This window comes from Salvia miltiorrhiza, chromosome 1 (assembly GCF_028751815.1).
Source record: "Salvia miltiorrhiza cultivar Shanhuang (shh) chromosome 1, IMPLAD_Smil_shh, whole genome shotgun sequence".
NCBI lineage: Eukaryota > Viridiplantae > Streptophyta > Magnoliopsida > Lamiales > Lamiaceae > Salvia > Salvia miltiorrhiza.
The window spans coordinates 76247235-76268093 of NC_080387.1; the positions used below are offsets into that span (position 1 = coordinate 76247235).

At 39.8% G+C, this 20859-nt stretch overlaps 1 protein-coding gene across 1 annotated transcript; it reads left to right on the forward strand.

Annotated features, from left to right (window-relative positions):
• The first annotated feature begins 353 nt into the window (after window positions 1-353).
• LOC131013913 (uncharacterized) lies at window positions 354-15908 on the forward strand. Its single transcript, XM_057941837.1, has 4 exons — window positions 354-359; window positions 2227-2916; window positions 8717-9406; window positions 15207-15908. Exons 1-4 carry the CDS (start codon window positions 354-356, stop codon window positions 15906-15908), a joined length of 2088 nt encoding a protein of 695 aa, XP_057797820.1.
• Window positions 15909-20859: the final 4951 nt, after the last annotated feature.

Consider the following 20859-nt stretch of genomic DNA (forward strand, 5'->3'; position numbering starts at 1 on the left):
TAACTATATATCATGACTCTACATTGAATAGGTTAGATATAAATTCTTGTACATTAATCTTTTAGCAATAAACCGTATGCTTTGATAAAAAAAAATGACTTTTTAATTTTATTTTAACAACTGAAAACCAATTTGTAAATATCAGAGGGCCCACTTAATTGAACCACTGACCAAGACTAAATTGAACCGAGTCAAAATTAAGTGGATTCGACAATTACCATTTTTAATATTCACTTAATAATGTATTCAAACTAACAAAAACGAACCATTAAATATAGTGTTCTAATACTTATTATTTTTGTGGTCGTACGTGTTATAATAATCAAATCAATTTATTTTACGACTTCGCAATTATGGAGGTGATATTCCAAAAGAGATTGATTATGTATATCTTGGGAATAAGAAATTCCATAATACTATGAAAACTTTAGCAAACCTTTGGCTATCTTTCGTTCAATTATAAATCAGTTTAGTGGTAAAAAAATTGGACGGAACATTACATAAATTATCTGTCGTCCATTTCCTAGTTTGTTGGTTTTAGATACATTTGTTGAAAAGATATTTCAAATTATCTGCCAAAGTAATTCTTGTGAACGTTTGCTACTAACTTTCAAATCTGCAAATCCTACAACTCTCTTCCAACCAATTAAATGGTGAGCTTAATTACACTCCATCTACAACTTGACATCCTGCAACTCGGCAGAAACGATTGCAAAACTTGATCAAATCTTTATCTTATTTTGTTTTCTTTGCTTGTTGGCTTGTTCTCATATAACTAATTTATGCTTAGTTAGATAAATACTCTAACAGCAGTTGGATTTTCTGTTTCCAGCCATATTGGATCTTCTATTTTCTCAATGTTAACAAATGATTTGTTAAATTATGATGTCATCAAGTTGTAATGACCCGCATTTTTATTTTATTTAATATGGTATCGCGATAATTAATATCGCATCTTTCAGTAAATGAAACCCAGTTACCAGTTATATATGAATTCAGTTTATAGTCCTGATTTTTTTTATCAGAGATGGAGTATTATTTTAGCCGTATGCTTTAGTATGCATGAGAAAAACGCGACGAGGATTATTGAGCTATTCAATAATTATTATTTTTAATTGACTTAGCGAAGTCAAGTTATTTATTAATCGAGAAACGGAAGCAGTTATATTTTATTAGTGCTACTAGAAGTCGAGGATTTATTCCGACAGCAAAGCAGATTAAATCTACGGATTTAATTTAAGTTATATTATAGTTTATCAAGTCAGTAGGCAAGGAAAAAGATATCAAACAGATACAATAACGGATGATAGAGAATAGAAGCCAGTATTTTATTTACAGTTCACAGATTACAGGCTAGTTCTCAGCTTGGGGAAAATCGTCTAGTATATCAAAAAGATTTTGTACTCTACGTGGCCACTTACTGCCACTCAATAAAGTATTAACAATCAAAGGAAGAAAAGTCAATAAAAGAAAAGAAGACAGAGAGATATGAAATGTGTGGGGCTGTGCAAAATTTGCAGCAGCCTCCAATCCCCTTCAATTTCCACTCACTCTTACCTCCCCACCACTACCATAAAAATCATTAAAGTTGAGAGAAAGAAAATGAGTGTGCTGCCCACCACCCTTGTTCCCCATCTCTTCAGCCGCCCTCTTTTAATATCAACTCCCATCAACCAACAACTCCTTCTCATATAATCTCTTTTTAAGCTAGCATTCCTCTCATTTTCTTCATTGGCGCATCGGCAATCAAACGAAAAGGGAGATTCATTGTGCTGCCAGAGGTAAGCCTAGGCTTAAATCCCTCCATTTCCTTCATAAGTTCAGCCTGCAATTGTTAAGCAAATAAGCAATTTATTTCAGTTTCTATCCATTGAACTCCAGAGCAACTAACCAAAAACACAAGAACATTCAAGGTATTTTTACATCGGTATGCTTTCTTCTTTGTTACACGCCTCATTTCCCATGAAGCATATGATCAGTTTATTTGAAAAGCATAGTAGGAGACGAATGGTATAATCTTTTATCCATATAGAATCAACAACCCATGACTTTCACACAAGGCAAATACAATGAGAATTTCTGACGACACATAGCAAAACCATGATGCCTAGTTTCAATCTATAGCATAAACGACAATAGGAGCCAAAGGTTTAATTTACGGACTGCACTGAACTAAAAAAAAAACCATATCTTGCTGCTTTTGCATTTAAAAATACTAAGAGTTAGGGCCGAACCTCAACTGCTGGAACGAAGAAGGAAAACGGCGAACTCTCGTCGTCTTGCCTGCATCGGAAAGAAGGGCTGACAGCCCGATGGGGACGACGACGACGGTCGGGACAGGGCGAACTCGCCCAACCTCATCAGGGCCCCGAACAGCAGCTGCCCGGCGACGAGCTGAGACTTGTGCGCAGCAGCAGCGTCCAGGGGCAGCAGCGACGCGGTGAGAGGCGTAGGCCTTCTTACTCCAGTCGCCGGAGGAGAGAATCGCCGGAGGCAGCTGACGCCGATCAGATCAGAGCCGAGCAGGGGCTCGAGTGCAGCAACCGCGGACGCTCGACAGCGGCGTCCTTCCCTTTTCTGAAATCTAGGGCTCGACGTCAGAGCGGGATTTATGAGGATGGGAGACGAACGGCGCTGCTTCCAGGAGGCGACCGCCCGTCGGATTCCAGATGGAGGTGCGACATCGGCGATGACTTCCTTAGATTCAGGGCTCGATTGGGTTCTGCGGATGGACCAAAGGAGCAGAAAGAGAACGGTGCCGGGGTTAGACGCGTCAACAGACGACGCCGGCCGAAGCAAGCGACGGCTGAACGGCCGGAGAAGGAGGGCCGATCGAGCGCCGATTTTGAAGAAGAAGGAAGAGAGGCTCCGGCTGCTGTTGGGTGCGGTGGAGGAAGAGTGAGAGGGAGACTTGAGGTGAGGGGATGAGAGAGGAGGCGGAGCCGCCGGCCTCCGGGGACGGCGCTGCCGTCCGGTGGCGGCGGCAGGAGGGCGCAGAGAGCGAGAGAGAGTGGGCGGATCTTTCAACTGAGAGAGAGAGAGAAAGAGTGGCAAAATGTTACGGGAGAAAGAAGATAGAAAAGGGTGGTGTTAGGCTAGGTTTGTGATGGGCTTGAGGGTTTGGGCTTTGGGTGTTGGGCCATTACATTGGGCCGAATTATTTCTTTATTTTGGGCCGAGTCTTGGGCCGATTTTTAATAAGTGATGGGTCGATTTTTAAATGGTATTGGGCTTTGAGTAATGGGCCGATTTTATTAAATGCTTGGGCTTGGTTTAATTTTAAGATATGGCTTTTCTTTTATTTATTTATTTGGACCTCATAATTTTAATTATTTTGGGCCATTTTCCTTCAAATGCTGATTGGGCTCGATTTATTTTAAAAAGAATTGGGCCTTTATCTATATTATTTGGGCCGAATTATTTGAGCTTGGGTATGTTTTATTCTTAAGGAATTGAGCTTCCAATTTAATTGATTGGGCTTTCAATTAAATTCGAACTGGGCCAGTCTTTTATTTAATTGGCCCTTCTCATTATTTCTATTGGGCTCGATTTAATTAAGGAGTTGGGCTGATGCATATTTTATGATGGGCTAATTTTAAATTATGGACTGAAATTTTATTTAGTTGGGCTTTACATGATTTATTTGTTTGAGCCCAACAGACCTTATTTTAATATCGGCCTTATTATTTTATTTCTTTGGGCCGAGGCTTATTTAATTGCAGCTGGGCCTTGCGTACTTATTTAACTTAGCCCAGCTATTCATTATTTATTCATTGGGCCAAGATTTATTTAATTACTTAAGCCAATGAATTATTTCGATTGGGCTTTCGTACTATTTATTCAGGCCCACTTCTACTTAATTAATTATCAGGCTGCCTTGTTGAGCCTCTTAATTATTGAGCTTATATTATTGTTTCCTTAAGGCCAAATATTATTTTGAGCTACCATTATTTATTTGAGTTAAGCTACTCGTTTTATTTAATTAATTGGCTACTCTCTTTTGAGCCTATTAATTATTTGAGATTATATTAGTAATTATGTTTCTATCGAAAAGCCCGATAGTTTCTACAAGGTCACACCTCGTTTAAAGCCGAGTTAGTCATTTTTCAATCAAGTACAAATGCGAGATTTATTTCACAACTAGAATATTACGATGAGGAAGGAAGAAGCACAACTTTATTCGACCGCGTTAGACGAGAATTAGTTAAATCTATTAACAAGGATTAATAGTAGAATTCCCGATTATCGCTCAAAAGATTAGATCATGCATACCAGATTCATGCATAGTTAAATTACGCTTTCTCATTAATTAAGAATTTTCCTCGAGGCAATGTCTTATTTTATATTCTCGTGATTAAGGTCAAGCACGAGAGTAAGAACTACACAAGGAGTTAGAGTACCTTAGCAAAACTTTGCTATCAGGTGGGCAATTTCTTACGCGTAAATAAAATGCTATACCAGTGTTATGCTTTAAAATGCAAATTGGATCTTCAAGTGTGGTATGCTTTATTACACTTACATGAGTTAAGCTTTATTATGCTACACGTTAAATGAATTACGCTATGTTGTTTATACTATTTACGCCCTATGTAATTTACGCTTGATTACGCTTATTTACGCTTGAATGCTTTACGCTGATAAGTTTATGCCTGTGATTGATGCTTGCGTCTGTTGGGGGAGGCCTCCCTCAATAGTACGATGCCGTGTCCGCTGAGGAGGGCCTTCCTCACGGCGCGATGCCCGTGTCCGCTGAGAGAGGCCTCTCTCGCGGCGCGATGCCAGTATGCCAGTGTTACAGCGTCTATTGGGGGAGGCCTCCCTCAATAGTACGATGCCGTGACCGCTGAGGGAGGCCCCCTTCACGGCGCGATGCCAGTGTTCGTTGGAGAAGGCCTTCTCCACGACACGATGCGTGTATATGATTGTTGATGATGAAGAATGCCCTTATGCTATTTATGAATTTGGAAATGTTTAATGAGCAAATGATATGAAAGAAACTCATGCCTCTTATGCGATATTGTGAAATTGTTAATGATGTTATGTTATATGCTTGGCAACTGCCCACTAAGTACTCTTGTACTTAGCCCTTCGATGTTTATGTTTGTGTAGGTTGAGCTGTGATGGGCGATGAAGTGTTGCTGAATGGAGTTTTTGTCGAACTTAAAGTAGGCTCAGAAAGGATACATGTCTTCATACATGTATCTCAGTTATGCATTCCGCTGTAAACACTGATTATTTCAGTTACACCTTCCGTTACAAACTCTGATAATGTTTTAGCCAAGCCCCTAAAAATGCCTTTTTCCTTTTAAGGAATATAACGCGTATACAAGTTCTTTGAGTACCCTTTTTATGCGAACTATGCCTTTTTCCTTTTTAAGGAATATTTCACGCGTATTCAAGCTCTTTGAGTATTCTTTTATGCGCCCCTTTCTAAACCCGCTTCTTAATTTTCCTTCCCCAGTCATGGTTTTCCCGGATTAATTATCCTTAATTAAGGCCGGTCGTGACAGAGTGGTATCAGAGCAGTTCGTTTGCTCTGAGCCTAAGAGTTTATTTAAGCCAAACTTTGAATGGATCACTAAAGTGTCTAGAGTTCAATCGACAAAGCTCAGCACTTCATCGCATCACACTCAACGAAGCAGAATGATATTCCAAGTTTTGAGTTAATGTTTACAAAAAGTGAGAATTATCGTAATAGCAAAGTGAGTAACTGTTAATAGCTATGTTATGTTGTTATTGAATGAAATGATTTACGCAAGCACGATTAAGTATGCCTATGGAATGAATCCCTATGAACGTAGAGCTATTAAGATATGAGATCACCACTACGACAGAACATAGAAGCAAACATAGAAGAAATTAGATTGTATCTTTTGGTGGCTATAGTGAAGGCAGCAAGATAAGTGATGCGTATAGAATAATTTTTAAGCTTATGATTTTATAGCCGCTATGAATCTCCATGACTTATGCCTAAGTATCCAATTTAGATGATGTGATATTATATACTTAAGAAATTTTTATGACTCATGGATTTGAGATGCTAAAGACCCTTAGAGCTTACTACATCAATGTTGTCATTGGAGTTATGACTTGTTTACAAGTTAGAATAAGTTAACCTGTACAATAATTCTTTTGAGGCTTGTATTAGATTATGCTAGAGTGTACTAATTGGCACATCTTTGTTACTAGAATGCCGCCTAAGAGAGGACGCCCTGCGAGAAACAATAACAATCTCAGAAACCGTAACGCTGTACCAGAAGAACCACAAGATGCTCGAGGACATAACACATCTCCTCCGCCCCCAACTAGGAGAGTCGAAGAACTCTTTTTAAGGCAGAACCCACCTACGTTTGACGGAACGAGTGAACCGGCTGAAGCTGAGATTTGGGTGCGTGCAATGGAACGCATTTTCAACTTTCTACGTTGTACTGATAAGGAGCGCCTATCTTGCGTCTCATTCCAGCTAACAGGATCAGCTGACTTCTGGTGGGAAGCACGTCGAAAAATTCTGACACCTGAGCAATGGGCAAGTTATACTTGGGAAGATTTTAAGACAAGATTATATGATAAATATATTCCGAAAAGCTATAGGAAGAAGAAAGAAGCTGAGTTCTACGAGTTGAAGCAAGGAAAGAAATCTGTGGTTGAATACGACAAGGAATTCTGCAACCTGTCGAGGTTTGCTCCACAACAAGTGGACACAGAGGAGAAGATGGCAGAGAAATTTTGTGCCGGACTGCGGTACGAAATTAAGATGGCTCTAGCAAGCCACGGAGGACTCTCATACACGGAGTCTCTGAACAGGGCACTTGACGTTGAAGCTGCAATGCCGTCGGACAAGTCAGCCCCATTGTTGATCTCAACGCCAAATGATCCACCAGTAGCCTCACATACTCTCAAAGGGAAGCGCAAGTGGGACAACAACAAAGACAATATCAATCAGACTAATAAGAAAGTGTGGCAACAAAAAGAACGGGCCGAACAGTTTATTCAACAAAGGCACGAGGCACAGACTAATCTCGAGCCAACTGGAGGTAACCAAGGTCAGAGAGGAATTTCACCTTGCCCAAATTGCGGTAAGATGCATAGGGGTATCTGTCGGGCTGGAACTAACGGTTGTTACAATTGTGGCCAAAAAGGTCACTACTCCACGCAATGCCCCAACAGACAATGAGGTTCAGCAATTGGGAACACCCACACCCCTTACCAGCAATACGTGGACACTTACCAAATCAGTCTCAATCACATCAGTGAAAATCTTATGGAGACACCGCAGACAAGAAAAGCTACGTGGGAACTTGAAGACAAGATGAAGGAAAAATACCCCGAACTGTTTTAGCAGAGATATGCAAATTTCGGGACGAAATTTTTGTTAAGAGGGGTAGTATGTAATGACCCGCATTTTTATTTTATTTAATATGGTATCGCGATAATTAATATCGCATCTTTCAGTAAATGAAACCCAGTTACCAGTTATATATGAATTCAGTTTATAGTCCTGATTTTTTTTATCAGAGATGGAGTATTATTTTAGCCGTATGCTTTAGTATGCATGAGAAAAACGCGACGAGGATTATTGAGCTATTCAATAATTATTATTTTTAATTGACTTAGCGAAGTCAAGTTATTTATTAATCGAGAAACGGAAGCAGTTATATTTTATTAGTGCTACTAGAAGTCGAGGATTTATTCCGACAGCAAAGCAGATTAAATCTACGGATTTAATTTAAGTTATATTATAGTTTATCAAGTCAGTAGGCAAGGAAAAAGATATCAAACAGATACAATAACGGATGATAGAGAATAGAAGCCAGTATTTTATTTACAGTTCACAGATTACAGGCTAGTTCTCAGCTTGGGGAAAATCGTCTAGTATATCAAAAAGATTTTGTACTCTACGTGGCCACTTACTGCCACTCAATAAAGTATTAACAATCAAAGGAAGAAAAGTCAATAAAAGAAAAGAAGACAGAGAGATATGAAATGTGTGGGGCTGTGCAAAATTTGCAGCAGCCTCCAATCCCCTTCAATTTCCACTCACTCTTACCTCCCCACCACTACCATAAAAATCATTAAAGTTGAGAGAAAGAAAATGAGTGTGCTGCCCACCACCCTTGTTCCCCATCTCTTCAGCCGCCCTCTTTTAATATCAACTCCCATCAACCAACAACTCCTTCTCATATAATCTCTTTTTAAGCTAGCATTCCTCTCATTTTCTTCATTGGCGCATCGGCAATCAAACGAAAAGGGAGATTCATTGTGCTGCCAGAGGTAAGCCTAGGCTTAAATCCCTCCATTTCCTTCATAAGTTCAGCCTGCAATTGTTAAGCAAATAAGCAATTTATTTCAGTTTCTATCCATTGAACTCCAGAGCAACTAACCAAAAACACAAGAACATTCAAGGTATTTTTACATCGGTATGCTTTCTTCTTTGTTACACGCCTCATTTCCCATGAAGCATATGATCAGTTTATTTGAAAAGCATAGTAGGAGACGAATGGTATAATCTTTTATCCATATAGAATCAACAACCCATGACTTTCACACAAGGCAAATACAATGAGAATTTCTGACGACACATAGCAAAACCATGATGCCTAGTTTCAATCTATAGCATAAACGACAATAGGAGCCAAAGGTTTAATTTACGGACTGCACTGAACTAAAAAAAAAACCATATCTTGCTGCTTTTGCATTTAAAAATACTAAGAGTTAGGGCCGAACCTCAACTGCTGGAACGAAGAAGGAAAACGGTGAACTCTCGTCGTCTTGCCTGCATCGGAAAGAAGGGCTGACAGCCCGATGGGGACGACGACGACGGTCGGGACAGGGCGAACTCGCCCAACCTCATCAGGGCCCCGAACAGCAGCTGCCCGGCGACGAGCTGAGACTTGTGCGCAGCAGCAGCGTCCAGGGGCAGCAGCGACGCGGTGAGAGGCGTAGGCCTTCTTACTCCAGTCGCCGGAGGAGAGAATCGCCGGAGGCAGCTGACGCCGATCAGATCAGAGCCGAGCAGGGGCTCGAGTGCAGCAACCGCGGACGCTCGACAGCGGCGTCCTTCCCTTTTCTGAAATCTAGGGCTCGACGTCAGAGCGGGATTTATGAGGATGGGAGACGAACGGCGCTGCTTCCAGGAGGCGACCGCCCGTCGGATTCCAGATGGAGGTGCGACATCGGCGATGACTTCCTTAGATTCAGGGCTCGATTGGGTTCTGCGGATGGACCAAAGGAGCAGAAAGAGAACGGTGCCGGGGTTAGACGCGTCAACAGACGACGCCGGCCGAAGCAAGCGACGGCTGAACGGCCGGAGAAGGAGGGCCGATCGAGCGCCGATTTTGAAGAAGAAGGAAGAGAGGCTCCGGCTGCTGTTGGGTGCGGTGGAGGAAGAGTGAGAGGGAGACTTGAGGTGAGGGGATGAGAGAGGAGGCGGAGCCGCCGGCCTCCGGGGACGGCGCTGCCGTCCGGTGGCGGCGGCAGGAGGGCGCAGAGAGCGAGAGAGAGTGGGCGGATCTTTCAACTGAGAGAGAGAGAGAAAGAGTGGCAAAATGTTACGGGAGAAAGAAGATAGAAAAGGGTGGTGTTAGGCTAGGTTTGTGATGGGCTTGAGGGTTTGGGCTTTGGGTGTTGGGCCATTACATTGGGCCGAATTATTTCTTTATTTTGGGCCGAGTCTTGGGCCGATTTTTAATAAGTGATGGGTCGATTTTTAAATGGTATTGGGCTTTGAGTAATGGGCCGATTTTATTAAATGCTTGGGCTTGGTTTAATTTTAAGATATGGCTTTTCTTTTATTTATTTATTTGGACCTCATAATTTTAATTATTTTGGGCCATTTTCCTTCAAATGCTGATTGGGCTCGATTTATTTTAAAAAGAATTGGGCCTTTATCTATATTATTTGGGCCGAATTATTTGAGCTTGGGTATGTTTTATTCTTAAGGAATTGAGCTTCCAATTTAATTGATTGGGCTTTCAATTAAATTCGAACTGGGCCAGTCTTTTATTTAATTGGCCCTTCTCATTATTTCTATTGGGCTCGATTTAATTAAGGAGTTGGGCTGATGCATATTTTATGATGGGCTAATTTTAAATTATGGACTGAAATTTTATTTAGTTGGGCTTTACATGATTTATTTGTTTGAGCCCAACAGACCTTATTTTAATATCGGCCTTATTATTTTATTTCTTTGGGCCGAGGCTTATTTAATTGCAGCTGGGCCTTGCGTACTTATTTAACTTAGCCCAGCTATTCATTATTTATTCATTGGGCCAAGATTTATTTAATTACTTAAGCCAATGAATTATTTCGATTGGGCTTTCGTACTATTTATTCAGGCCCACTTCTACTTAATTAATTATCAGGCTGCCTTGTTGAGCCTCTTAATTATTGAGCTTATATTATTGTTTCCTTAAGGCCAAATATTATTTTGAGCTACCATTATTTATTTGAGTTAAGCTACTCGTTTTATTTAATTAATTGGCTACTCTCTTTTGAGCCTATTAATTATTTGAGATTATATTAGTAATTATGTTTCTATCGAAAAGCCCGATAGTTTCTACAAGGTCACACCTCGTTTAAAGCCGAGTTAGTCATTTTTCAATCAAGTACAAATGCGAGATTTATTTCACAACTAGAATATTACGATGAGGAAGGAAGAAGCACAACTTTATTCGACCGCGTTAGACGAGAATTAGTTAAATCTATTAACAAGGATTAATAGTAGAATTCCCGATTATCGCTCAAAAGATTAGATCATGCATACCAGATTCATGCATAGTTAAATTACGCTTTCTCATTAATTAAGAATTTTCCTCGAGGCAATGTCTTATTTTATATTCTCGTGATTAAGGTCAAGCACGAGAGTAAGAACTACACAAGGAGTTAGAGTACCTTAGCAAAACTTTGCTATCAGGTGGGCAATTTCTTACGCGTAAATAAAATGCTATACCAGTGTTATGCTTTAAAATGCAAATTGGATCTTCAAGTGTGGTATGCTTTATTACACTTACATGAGTTAAGCTTTATTATGCTACACGTTAAATGAATTACGCTATGTTGTTTATACTATTTACGCCCTATGTAATTTACGCTTGATTACGCTTATTTACGCTTGAATGCTTTACGCTGATAAGTTTATGCCTGTGATTGATGCTTGCGTCTGTTGGGGGAGGCCTCCCTCAATAGTACGATGCCGTGTCCGCTGAGGAGGGCCTTCCTCACGGCGCGATGCCCGTGTCCGCTGAGAGAGGCCTCTCTCGCGGCGCGATGCCAGTATGCCAGTGTTACAGCGTCTATTGGGGGAGGCCTCCCTCAATAGTACGATGCCGTGACCGCTGAGGGAGGCCCCCTTCACGGCGCGATGCCAGTGTTCGTTGGAGAAGGCCTTCTCCACGACACGATGCGTGTATATGATTGTTGATGATGAAGAATGCCCTTATGCTATTTATGAATTTGGAAATGTTTAATGAGCAAATGATATGAAAGAAACTCATGCCTCTTATGCGATATTGTGAAATTGTTAATGATGTTATGTTATATGCTTGGCAACTGCCCACTAAGTACTCTTGTACTTAGCCCTTCGATGTTTATGTTTGTGTAGGTTGAGCTGTGATGGGCGATGAAGTGTTGCTGAATGGAGTTTTTGTCGAACTTAAAGTAGGCTCAGAAAGGATACATGTCTTCATACATGTATCTCAGTTATGCATTCCGCTGTAAACACTGATTATTTCAGTTACACCTTCCGTTACAAACTCTGATAATGTTTTAGCCAAGCCCCTAAAAATGCCTTTTTCCTTTTAAGGAATATAACGCGTATACAAGTTCTTTGAGTACCCTTTTTATGCGAACTATGCCTTTTTCCTTTTTAAGGAATATTTCACGCGTATTCAAGCTCTTTGAGTATTCTTTTATGCGCCCCTTTCTAAACCCGCTTCTTAATTTTCCTTCCCCAGTCATGGTTTTCCCGGATTAATTATCCTTAATTAAGGCCGGTCGTGACAGAGTGGTATCAGAGCAGTTCGTTTGCTCTGAGCCTAAGAGTTTATTTAAGCCAAACTTTGAATGGATCACTAAAGTGTCTAGAGTTCAATCGACAAAGCTCAGCACTTCATCGCATCACACTCAACGAAGCAGAATGATATTCCAAGTTTTGAGTTAATGTTTACAAAAAGTGAGAATTATCGTAATAGCAAAGTGAGTAACTGTTAATAGCTATGTTATGTTGTTATTGAATGAAATGATTTACGCAAGCACGATTAAGTATGCCTATGGAATGAATCCCTATGAACGTAGAGCTATTAAGATATGAGATCACCACTACGACAGAACATAGAAGCAAACATAGAAGAAATTAGATTGTATCTTTTGGTGGCTATAGTGAAGGCAGCAAGATAAGTGATGCGTATAGAATAATTTTTAAGCTTATGATTTTATAGCCGCTATGAATCTCCATGACTTATGCCTAAGTATCCAATTTAGATGATGTGATATTATATACTTAAGAAATTTTTATGACTCATGGATTTGAGATGCTAAAGACCCTTAGAGCTTACTACATCAATGTTGTCATTGGAGTTATGACTTGTTTACAAGTTAGAATAAGTTAACCTGTACAATAATTCTTTTGAGGCTTGTATTAGATTATGCTAGAGTGTACTAATTGGCACATCTTTGTTACTAGAATGCCGCCTAAGAGAGGACGCCCTGCGAGAAACAATAACAATCTCAGAAACCGTAACGCTGTACCAGAAGAACCACAAGATGCTCGAGGACATAACACATCTCCTCCGCCCCCAACTAGGAGAGTCGAAGAACTCTTTTTAAGGCAGAACCCACCTACGTTTGACGGAACGAGTGAACCGGCTGAAGCTGAGATTTGGGTGCGTGCAATGGAACGCATTTTCAACTTTCTACGTTGTACTGATAAGGAGCGCCTATCTTGCGTCTCATTCCAGCTAACAGGATCAGCTGACTTCTGGTGGGAAGCACGTCGAAAAATTCTGACACCTGAGCAATGGGCAAGTTATACTTGGGAAGATTTTAAGACAAGATTATATGATAAATATATTCCGAAAAGCTATAGGAAGAAGAAAGAAGCTGAGTTCTACGAGTTGAAGCAAGGAAAGAAATCTGTGGTTGAATACGACAAGGAATTCTGCAACCTGTCGAGGTTTGCTCCACAACAAGTGGACACAGAGGAGAAGATGGCAGAGAAATTTTGTGCCGGACTGCGGTACGAAATTAAGATGGCTCTAGCAAGCCACGGAGGACTCTCATACACGGAGTCTCTGAACAGGGCACTTGACGTTGAAGCTGCAATGCCGTCGGACAAGTCAGCCCCATTGTTGATCTCAACGCCAAATGATCCACCAGTAGCCTCACATACTCTCAAAGGGAAGCGCAAGTGGGACAACAACAAAGACAATATCAATCAGACTAATAAGAAAGTGTGGCAACAAAAAGAACGGGCCGAACAGTTTATTCAACAAAGGCACGAGGCACAGACTAATCTCGAGCCAACTGGAGGTAACCAAGGTCAGAGAGGAATTTCACCTTGCCCAAATTGCGGTAAGATGCATAGGGGTATCTGTCGGGCTGGAACTAACGGTTGTTACAATTGTGGCCAAAAAGGTCACTACTCCACGCAATGCCCCAACAGACAATGAGGTTCAGCAATTGGGAACACCCACACCCCTTACCAGCAATACGTGGACACTTACCAAATCAGTCTCAATCACATCAGTGAAAATCTTATGGAGACACCGCAGACAAGAAAAGCTACGTGGGAACTTGAAGACAAGATGAAGGAAAAATACCCCGAACTGTTTTAGCAGAGATATGCAAATTTCGGGACGAAATTTTTGTTAAGAGGGGTAGTATGTAATGACCCGCATTTTTATTTTATTTAATATGGTATCGCGATAATTAATATCGCATCTTTCAGTAAATGAAACCCAGTTACCAGTTATATATGAATTCAGTTTATAGTCCTGATTTTTTTTATCAGAGATGGAGTATTATTTTAGCCGTATGCTTTAGTATGCATGAGAAAAACGCGACGAGGATTATTGAGCTATTCAATAATTATTATTTTTAATTGACTTAGCGAAGTCAAGTTATTTATTAATCGAGAAACGGAAGCAGTTATATTTTATTAGTGCTACTAGAAGTCGAGGATTTATTCCGACAGCAAAGCAGATTAAATCTACGGATTTAATTTAAGTTATATTATAGTTTATCAAGTCAGTAGGCAAGGAAAAAGATATCAAACAGATACAATAACGGATGATAGAGAATAGAAGCCAGTATTTTATTTACAGTTCACAGATTACAGGCTAGTTCTCAGCTTGGGGAAAATCGTCTAGTATATCAAAAAGATTTTGTACTCTACGTGGCCACTTACTGCCACTCAATAAAGTATTAACAATCAAAGGAAGAAAAGTCAATAAAAGAAAAGAAGACAGAGAGATATGAAATGTGTGGGGCTGTGCAAAATTTGCAGCAGCCTCCAATCCCCTTCAATTTCCACTCACTCTTACCTCCCCACCACTACCATAAAAATCATTAAAGTTGAGAGAAAGAAAATGAGTGTGCTGCCCACCACCCTTGTTCCCCATCTCTTCAGCCGCCCTCTTTTAATATCAACTCCCATCAACCAACAACTCCTTCTCATATAATCTCTTTTTAAGCTAGCATTCCTCTCATTTTCTTCATTGGCGCATCGGCAATCAAACGAAAAGGGAGATTCATTGTGCTGCCAGAGGTAAGCCTAGGCTTAAATCCCTCCATTTCCTTCATAAGTTCAGCCTGCAATTGTTAAGCAAATAAGCAATTTATTTCAGTTTCTATCCATTGAACTCCAGAGCAACTAACCAAAAACACAAGAACATTCAAGGTATTTTTACATCGGTATGCTTTCTTCTTTGTTACACGCCTCATTTCCCATGAAGCATATGATCAGTTTATTTGAAAAGCATAGTAGGAGACGAATGGTATAATCTTTTATCCATATAGAATCAACAACCCATGACTTTCACACAAGGCAAATACAATGAGAATTTCTGACGACACATAGCAAAACCATGATGCCTAGTTTCAATCTATAGCATAAACGACAATAGGAGCCAAAGGTTTAATTTACGGACTGCACTGAACTAAAAAAAAAACCATATCTTGCTGCTTTTGCATTTAAAAATACTAAGAGTTAGGGCCGAACCTCAACTGCTGGAACGAAGAAGGAAAACGGCGAACTCTCGTCGTCTTGCCTGCATCGGAAAGAAGGGCTGACAGCCCGATGGGGACGACGACGACGGTCGGGACAGGGCGAACTCGCCCAACCTCATCAGGGCCCCGAACAGCAGCTGCCCGGCGACGAGCTGAGACTTGTGCGCAGCAGCAGCGTCCAGGGGCAGCAGCGACGCGGTGAGAGGCGTAGGCCTTCTTACTCCAGTCGCCGGAGGAGAGAATCGCCGGAGGCAGCTGACGCCGATCAGATCAGAGCCGAGCAGGGGCTCGAGTGCAGCAACCGCGGACGCTCGACAGCGGCGTCCTTCCCTTTTCTGAAATCTAGGGCTCGACGTCAGAGCGGGATTTATGAGGATGGGAGACGAACGGCGCTGCTTCCAGGAGGCGACCGCCCGTCGGATTCCAGATGGAGGTGCGACATCGGCGATGACTTCCTTAGATTCAGGGCTCGATTGGGTTCTGCGGATGGACCAAAGGAGCAGAAAGAGAACGGTGCCGGGGTTAGACGCGTCAACAGACGACGCCGGCCGAAGCAAGCGACGGCTGAACGGCCGGAGAAGGAGGGCCGATCGAGCGCCGATTTTGAAGAAGAAGGAAGAGAGGCTCCGGCTGCTGTTGGGTGCGGTGGAGGAAGAGTGAGAGGGAGACTTGAGGTGAGGGGATGAGAGAGGAGGCGGAGCCGCCGGCCTCCGGGGACGGCGCTGCCGTCCGGTGGCGGCGGCAGGAGGGCGCAGAGAGCGAGAGAGAGTGGGCGGATCTTTCAACTGAGAGAGAGAGAGAAAGAGTGGCAAAATGTTACGGGAGAAAGAAGATAGAAAAGGGTGGTGTTAGGCTAGGTTTGTGATGGGCTTGAGGGTTTGGGCTTTGGGTGTTGGGCCATTACATTGGGCCGAATTATTTCTTTATTTTGGGCCGAGTCTTGGGCCGATTTTTAATAAGTGATGGGTCGATTTTTAAATGGTATTGGGCTTTGAGTAATGGGCCGATTTTATTAAATGCTTGGGCTTGGTTTAATTTTAAGATATGGCTTTTCTTTTATTTATTTATTTGGACCTCATAATTTTAATTATTTTGGGCCATTTTCCTTCAAATGCTGATTGGGCTCGATTTATTTTAAAAAGAATTGGGCCTTTATCTATATTATTTGGGCCGAATTATTTGAGCTTGGGTATGTTTTATTCTTAAGGAATTGAGCTTCCAATTTAATTGATTGGGCTTTCAATTAAATTCGAACTGGGCCAGTCTTTTATTTAATTGGCCCTTCTCATTATTTCTATTGGGCTCGATTTAATTAAGGAGTTGGGCTGATGCATATTTTATGATGGGCTAATTTTAAATTATGGACTGAAATTTTATTTAGTTGGGCTTTACATGATTTATTTGTTTGAGCCCAACAGACCTTATTTTAATATCGGCCTTATTATTTTATTTCTTTGGGCCGAGGCTTATTTAATTGCAGCTGGGCCTTGCGTACTTATTTAACTTAGCCCAGCTATTCATTATTTATTCATTGGGCCAAGATTTATTTAATTACTTAAGCCAATGAATTATTTCGATTGGGCTTTCGTACTATTTATTCAGGCCCACTTCTACTTAATTAATTATCAGGCTGCCTTGTTGAGCCTCTTAATTATTGAGCTTATATTATTGTTTCCTTAAGGCCAAATATTATTTTGAGCTACCATTATTTATTTGAGTTAAGCTACTCGTTTTATTTAATTAATTGGCTACTCTCTTTTGAGCCTATTAATTATTTGAGATTATATTAGTAATTATGTTTCTATCGAAAAGCCCGATAGTTTCTACAAGGTCACACCTCGTTTAAAGCCGAGTTAGTCATTTTTCAATCAAGTACAAATGCGAGATTTATTTCACAACTAGAATATTACGATGAGGAAGGAAGAAGCACAACTTTATTCGACCGCGTTAGACGAGAATTAGTTAAATCTATTAACAAGGATTAATAGTAGAATTCCCGATTATCGCTCAAAAGATTAGATCATGCATACCAGATTCATGCATAGTTAAATTACGCTTTCTCATTAATTAAGAATTTTCCTCGAGGCAATGTCTTATTTTATATTCTCGTGATTAAGGTCAAGCACGAGAGTAAGAACTACACAAGGAGTTAGAGTACCTTAGCAAAACTTTGCTATCAGGTGGGCAATTTCTTACGCGTAAATAAAATGCTATACCAGTGTTATGCTTTAAAATGCAAATTGGATCTTCAAGTGTGGTATGCTTTATTACACTTACATGAGTTAAGCTTTATTATGCTACACGTTAAATGAATTACGCTATGTTGTTTATACTATTTACGCCCTATGTAATTTACGCTTGATTACGCTTATTTACGCTTGAATGCTTTACGCTGATAAGTTTATGCCTGTGATTGATGCTTGCGTCTGTTGGGGGAGGCCTCCCTCAATAGTACGATGCCGTGTCCGCTGAGGAGGGCCTTCCTCACGGCGCGATGCCCGTGTCCGCTGAGAGAGGCCTCTCTCGCGGCGCGATGCCAGTATGCCAGTGTTACAGCGTCTATTGGGGGAGGCCTCCCTCAATAGTACGATGCCGTGACCGCTGAGGGAGGCCCCCTTCACGGCGCGATGCCAGTGTTCGTTGGAGAAGGCCTTCTCCACGACACGATGCGTGTATATGATTGTTGATGATGAAGAATGCCCTTATGCTATTTATGAATTTGGAAATGTTTAATGAGCAAATGATATGAAAGAAACTCATGCCTCTTATGCGATATTGTGAAATTGTTAATGATGTTATGTTATATGCTTGGCAACTGCCCACTAAGTACTCTTGTACTTAGCCCTTCGATGTTTATGTTTGTGTAGGTTGAGCTGTGATGGGCGATGAAGTGTTGCTGAATGGAGTTTTTGTCGAACTTAAAGTAGGCTCAGAAAGGATACATGTCTTCATACATGTATCTCAGTTATGCATTCCGCTGTAAACACTGATTATTTCAGTTACACCTTCCGTTACAAACTCTGATAATGTTTTAGCCAAGCCCCTAAAAATGCCTTTTTCCTTTTAAGGAATATAACGCGTATACAAGTTCTTTGAGTACCCTTTTTATGCGAACTATGCCTTTTTCCTTTTTAAGGAATATTTCACGCGTATTCAAGCTCTTTGAGTATTCTTTTATGCGCCCCTTTCTAAACCCGCTTCTTAATTTTCCTTCCCCAGTCATGGTTTCTACAACTTGACATCCTGCAACTCGGCAGAAACGATTGCAAAACTTGATCAAATCTTTATCTTATTTTGTTTTCTTTGCTTGTTGGCTTGTTCTCATATAACTAATTTATGCTTAGTTAGATAAATACTCTAACAGCAGTTGGATTTTCTGTTTCCAGCCATATTGGATCTTCTATTTTCTCAATGTTAACAAATGATTTGTTAAATTATGATGTCATCAAGTATACTTGGTGTGTCTTCGTGATACAGGGAAATATAAGATTTGTAACAAAATATCTTATGTCCATTGCTAATTGATTTATACTTTAAAGGCATTTAACAAATAATAAAGTTTCAGTGTATGTTTTCAAGTACAAAACAAAATGTATTTCTTACTATATATGCTCCTTGTTTAAAGTGATTGAAATGAAGGGTTCTTCAATTTTTAGGTCCAATACCATCCACCATTGGGAATCTATCAAATTTGTGGTTGCTAGAGATAGCTTACAACAAATTAAATGGTGATCTTCCATTCACCATCTGCAACTTGATACAACTTCTTTACAAACTTGATCGGATCTTTGGCCATTTTTATTTAAACTAGTCTTTTTAATATTTTACATTTGTTAAGATAAGATATGCGATTTGTCTAATTCCTTAGCCAATGCATGCACAATATGAAATAGAACACGAATGATATTAATAATAAAAGAAAAAAATAGAAAACACTTTTTTTCGAATTGTATGACTTAGCTAATTTGTGTCAAAAGATCTGAGTGCTTTACATCTCTATCTTTAAAGTGAATTATATGAAGGGTTCTCCAATTTTCAGGTCCAATACCATCCACCATTGAAAATCTATCAAATCTGGTGTTACTATACCTCTCTTCTAACAAATTAAATGGTGAGCTTCCATTCTCCATGTGCAACATGACATCCCTTCAAATTCTTATTTTCTCAAATAACAGTTTGGAAATCTTTGGACATATTTCATCTAATGTCATTCAATTTCATGCTTTCACTACCTTGTTAATTATGCCATTTTTTAAAATTATGCTTTATTGACTTGATTGGAATAATAATTTAGTTTTTGAAATAATTCAAAAATATGGAAAAGAATTTTGGGTTGTCTAAATTTTTTATAAAAACTATTTTTGATTGAATGATATTTTTATCTAAGAATCAATAGAATACATGTTTCTATTAAGGAAGACCCTTTGTCAATGCATGCACAATATGGAATAGAACACGAATGATATTTAAAAAAAAAAGAAAACACTTTTTTTCGAATTGTATGACTTAGCTAATTTGTGTCAAAAGATCCGACTGCTTTACATCTCTATCTTCATTGCCATGTTTCTTTATGTATCCAGATTGTCTCTAAAGCAATATATATATCTACGTTGACTTCTCAAACTTTCAGGTCCAATACCATCCATCATTGGGAATCTATCAAATTTGGAGTATTTATTGCTCTCTTCCAACAAATTAAATGGTGAGCTTCCATTCTCCATGTGCAACATGACATCCCTTCAAATTCTTATTTTCTCAAATAACAGTTCGGAAATCTTTGGACGTATTTCATCTAAATGCAAATCACTTTAGTGGCCCCATTCCATCAAATATTTGGCCATCTATCGTTCAATTATAAATCAGTTTAGTGGTAAAAACAAGTAGACGGAACATTACATAAATTATCTGTCATCCATTTCCTAATTTGTTGGATTTAGATGCATTTGTTGGAAAGATATTTCAAATTATCTGTCAAAGTAATTCTTGTGAAAGTTTGTTACTAACTTCCAGGTCCAATACCATCCATTATTGGAAATCTATCAAATCTGCAGTGGCTAAATCTCTTTGACAACGAGTTAAATGGTGAGCTTCCACTCCATCTACAACTTGACATCCCTTGCTATCTGCAACTCAGCAGAAACAATTGCAAAACTTTATCAAATCTTTATCTTATTTTGTTTTCTTTGCTTACTGGCTTGTTCTCATATAACTAATTTATGCTTAGTTAGATAAATACTCTAACAGCAATTGGATTTTCTGTTTCCAGCCATATTGGATCTTCTATTTTCTCAATGTTAACACATAATTTGTTAAATTATGATGTCATCAAGTATACTTGGTGTGCATGTCTTCGTGATACAGGGAAATATAAGATTTGTAACAAAATATCTTGTGTGCATTGCTAATTGATTTATACTTTAGAGGCATTTAGCAAATAATAAAGTTTCAGCGTATGTTTTCAAGTACAACCAAAATGTGTTTCTTACTATGCTCCATCTTTAAAGTGATTGAAATGAAGGGTTCTTCAATTTTTAGGTCCAATACCATCCACCATTGGAAATCTATCAAATTTGTGGATGCTAGAGCTCTCTTCCAACAAATTAAATGGTGAGCTTCCATTTTCCATCTGCAAGTTGA

Excerpts from the sequence above, each read along its gene's own strand:
- LOC131013913 (XM_057941837.1), top strand. Across the intron at positions 2,917-8,716 it reads GAGTGAGAGGGAGACTTGAG|GGCCGAACCTCAACTGCTGG; the intron begins GTGAGGGGATGA and ends ACTAAGAGTTAG. Across the intron at positions 9,407-15,206 it reads GAGTGAGAGGGAGACTTGAG|GGCCGAACCTCAACTGCTGG; the intron begins GTGAGGGGATGA and ends ACTAAGAGTTAG.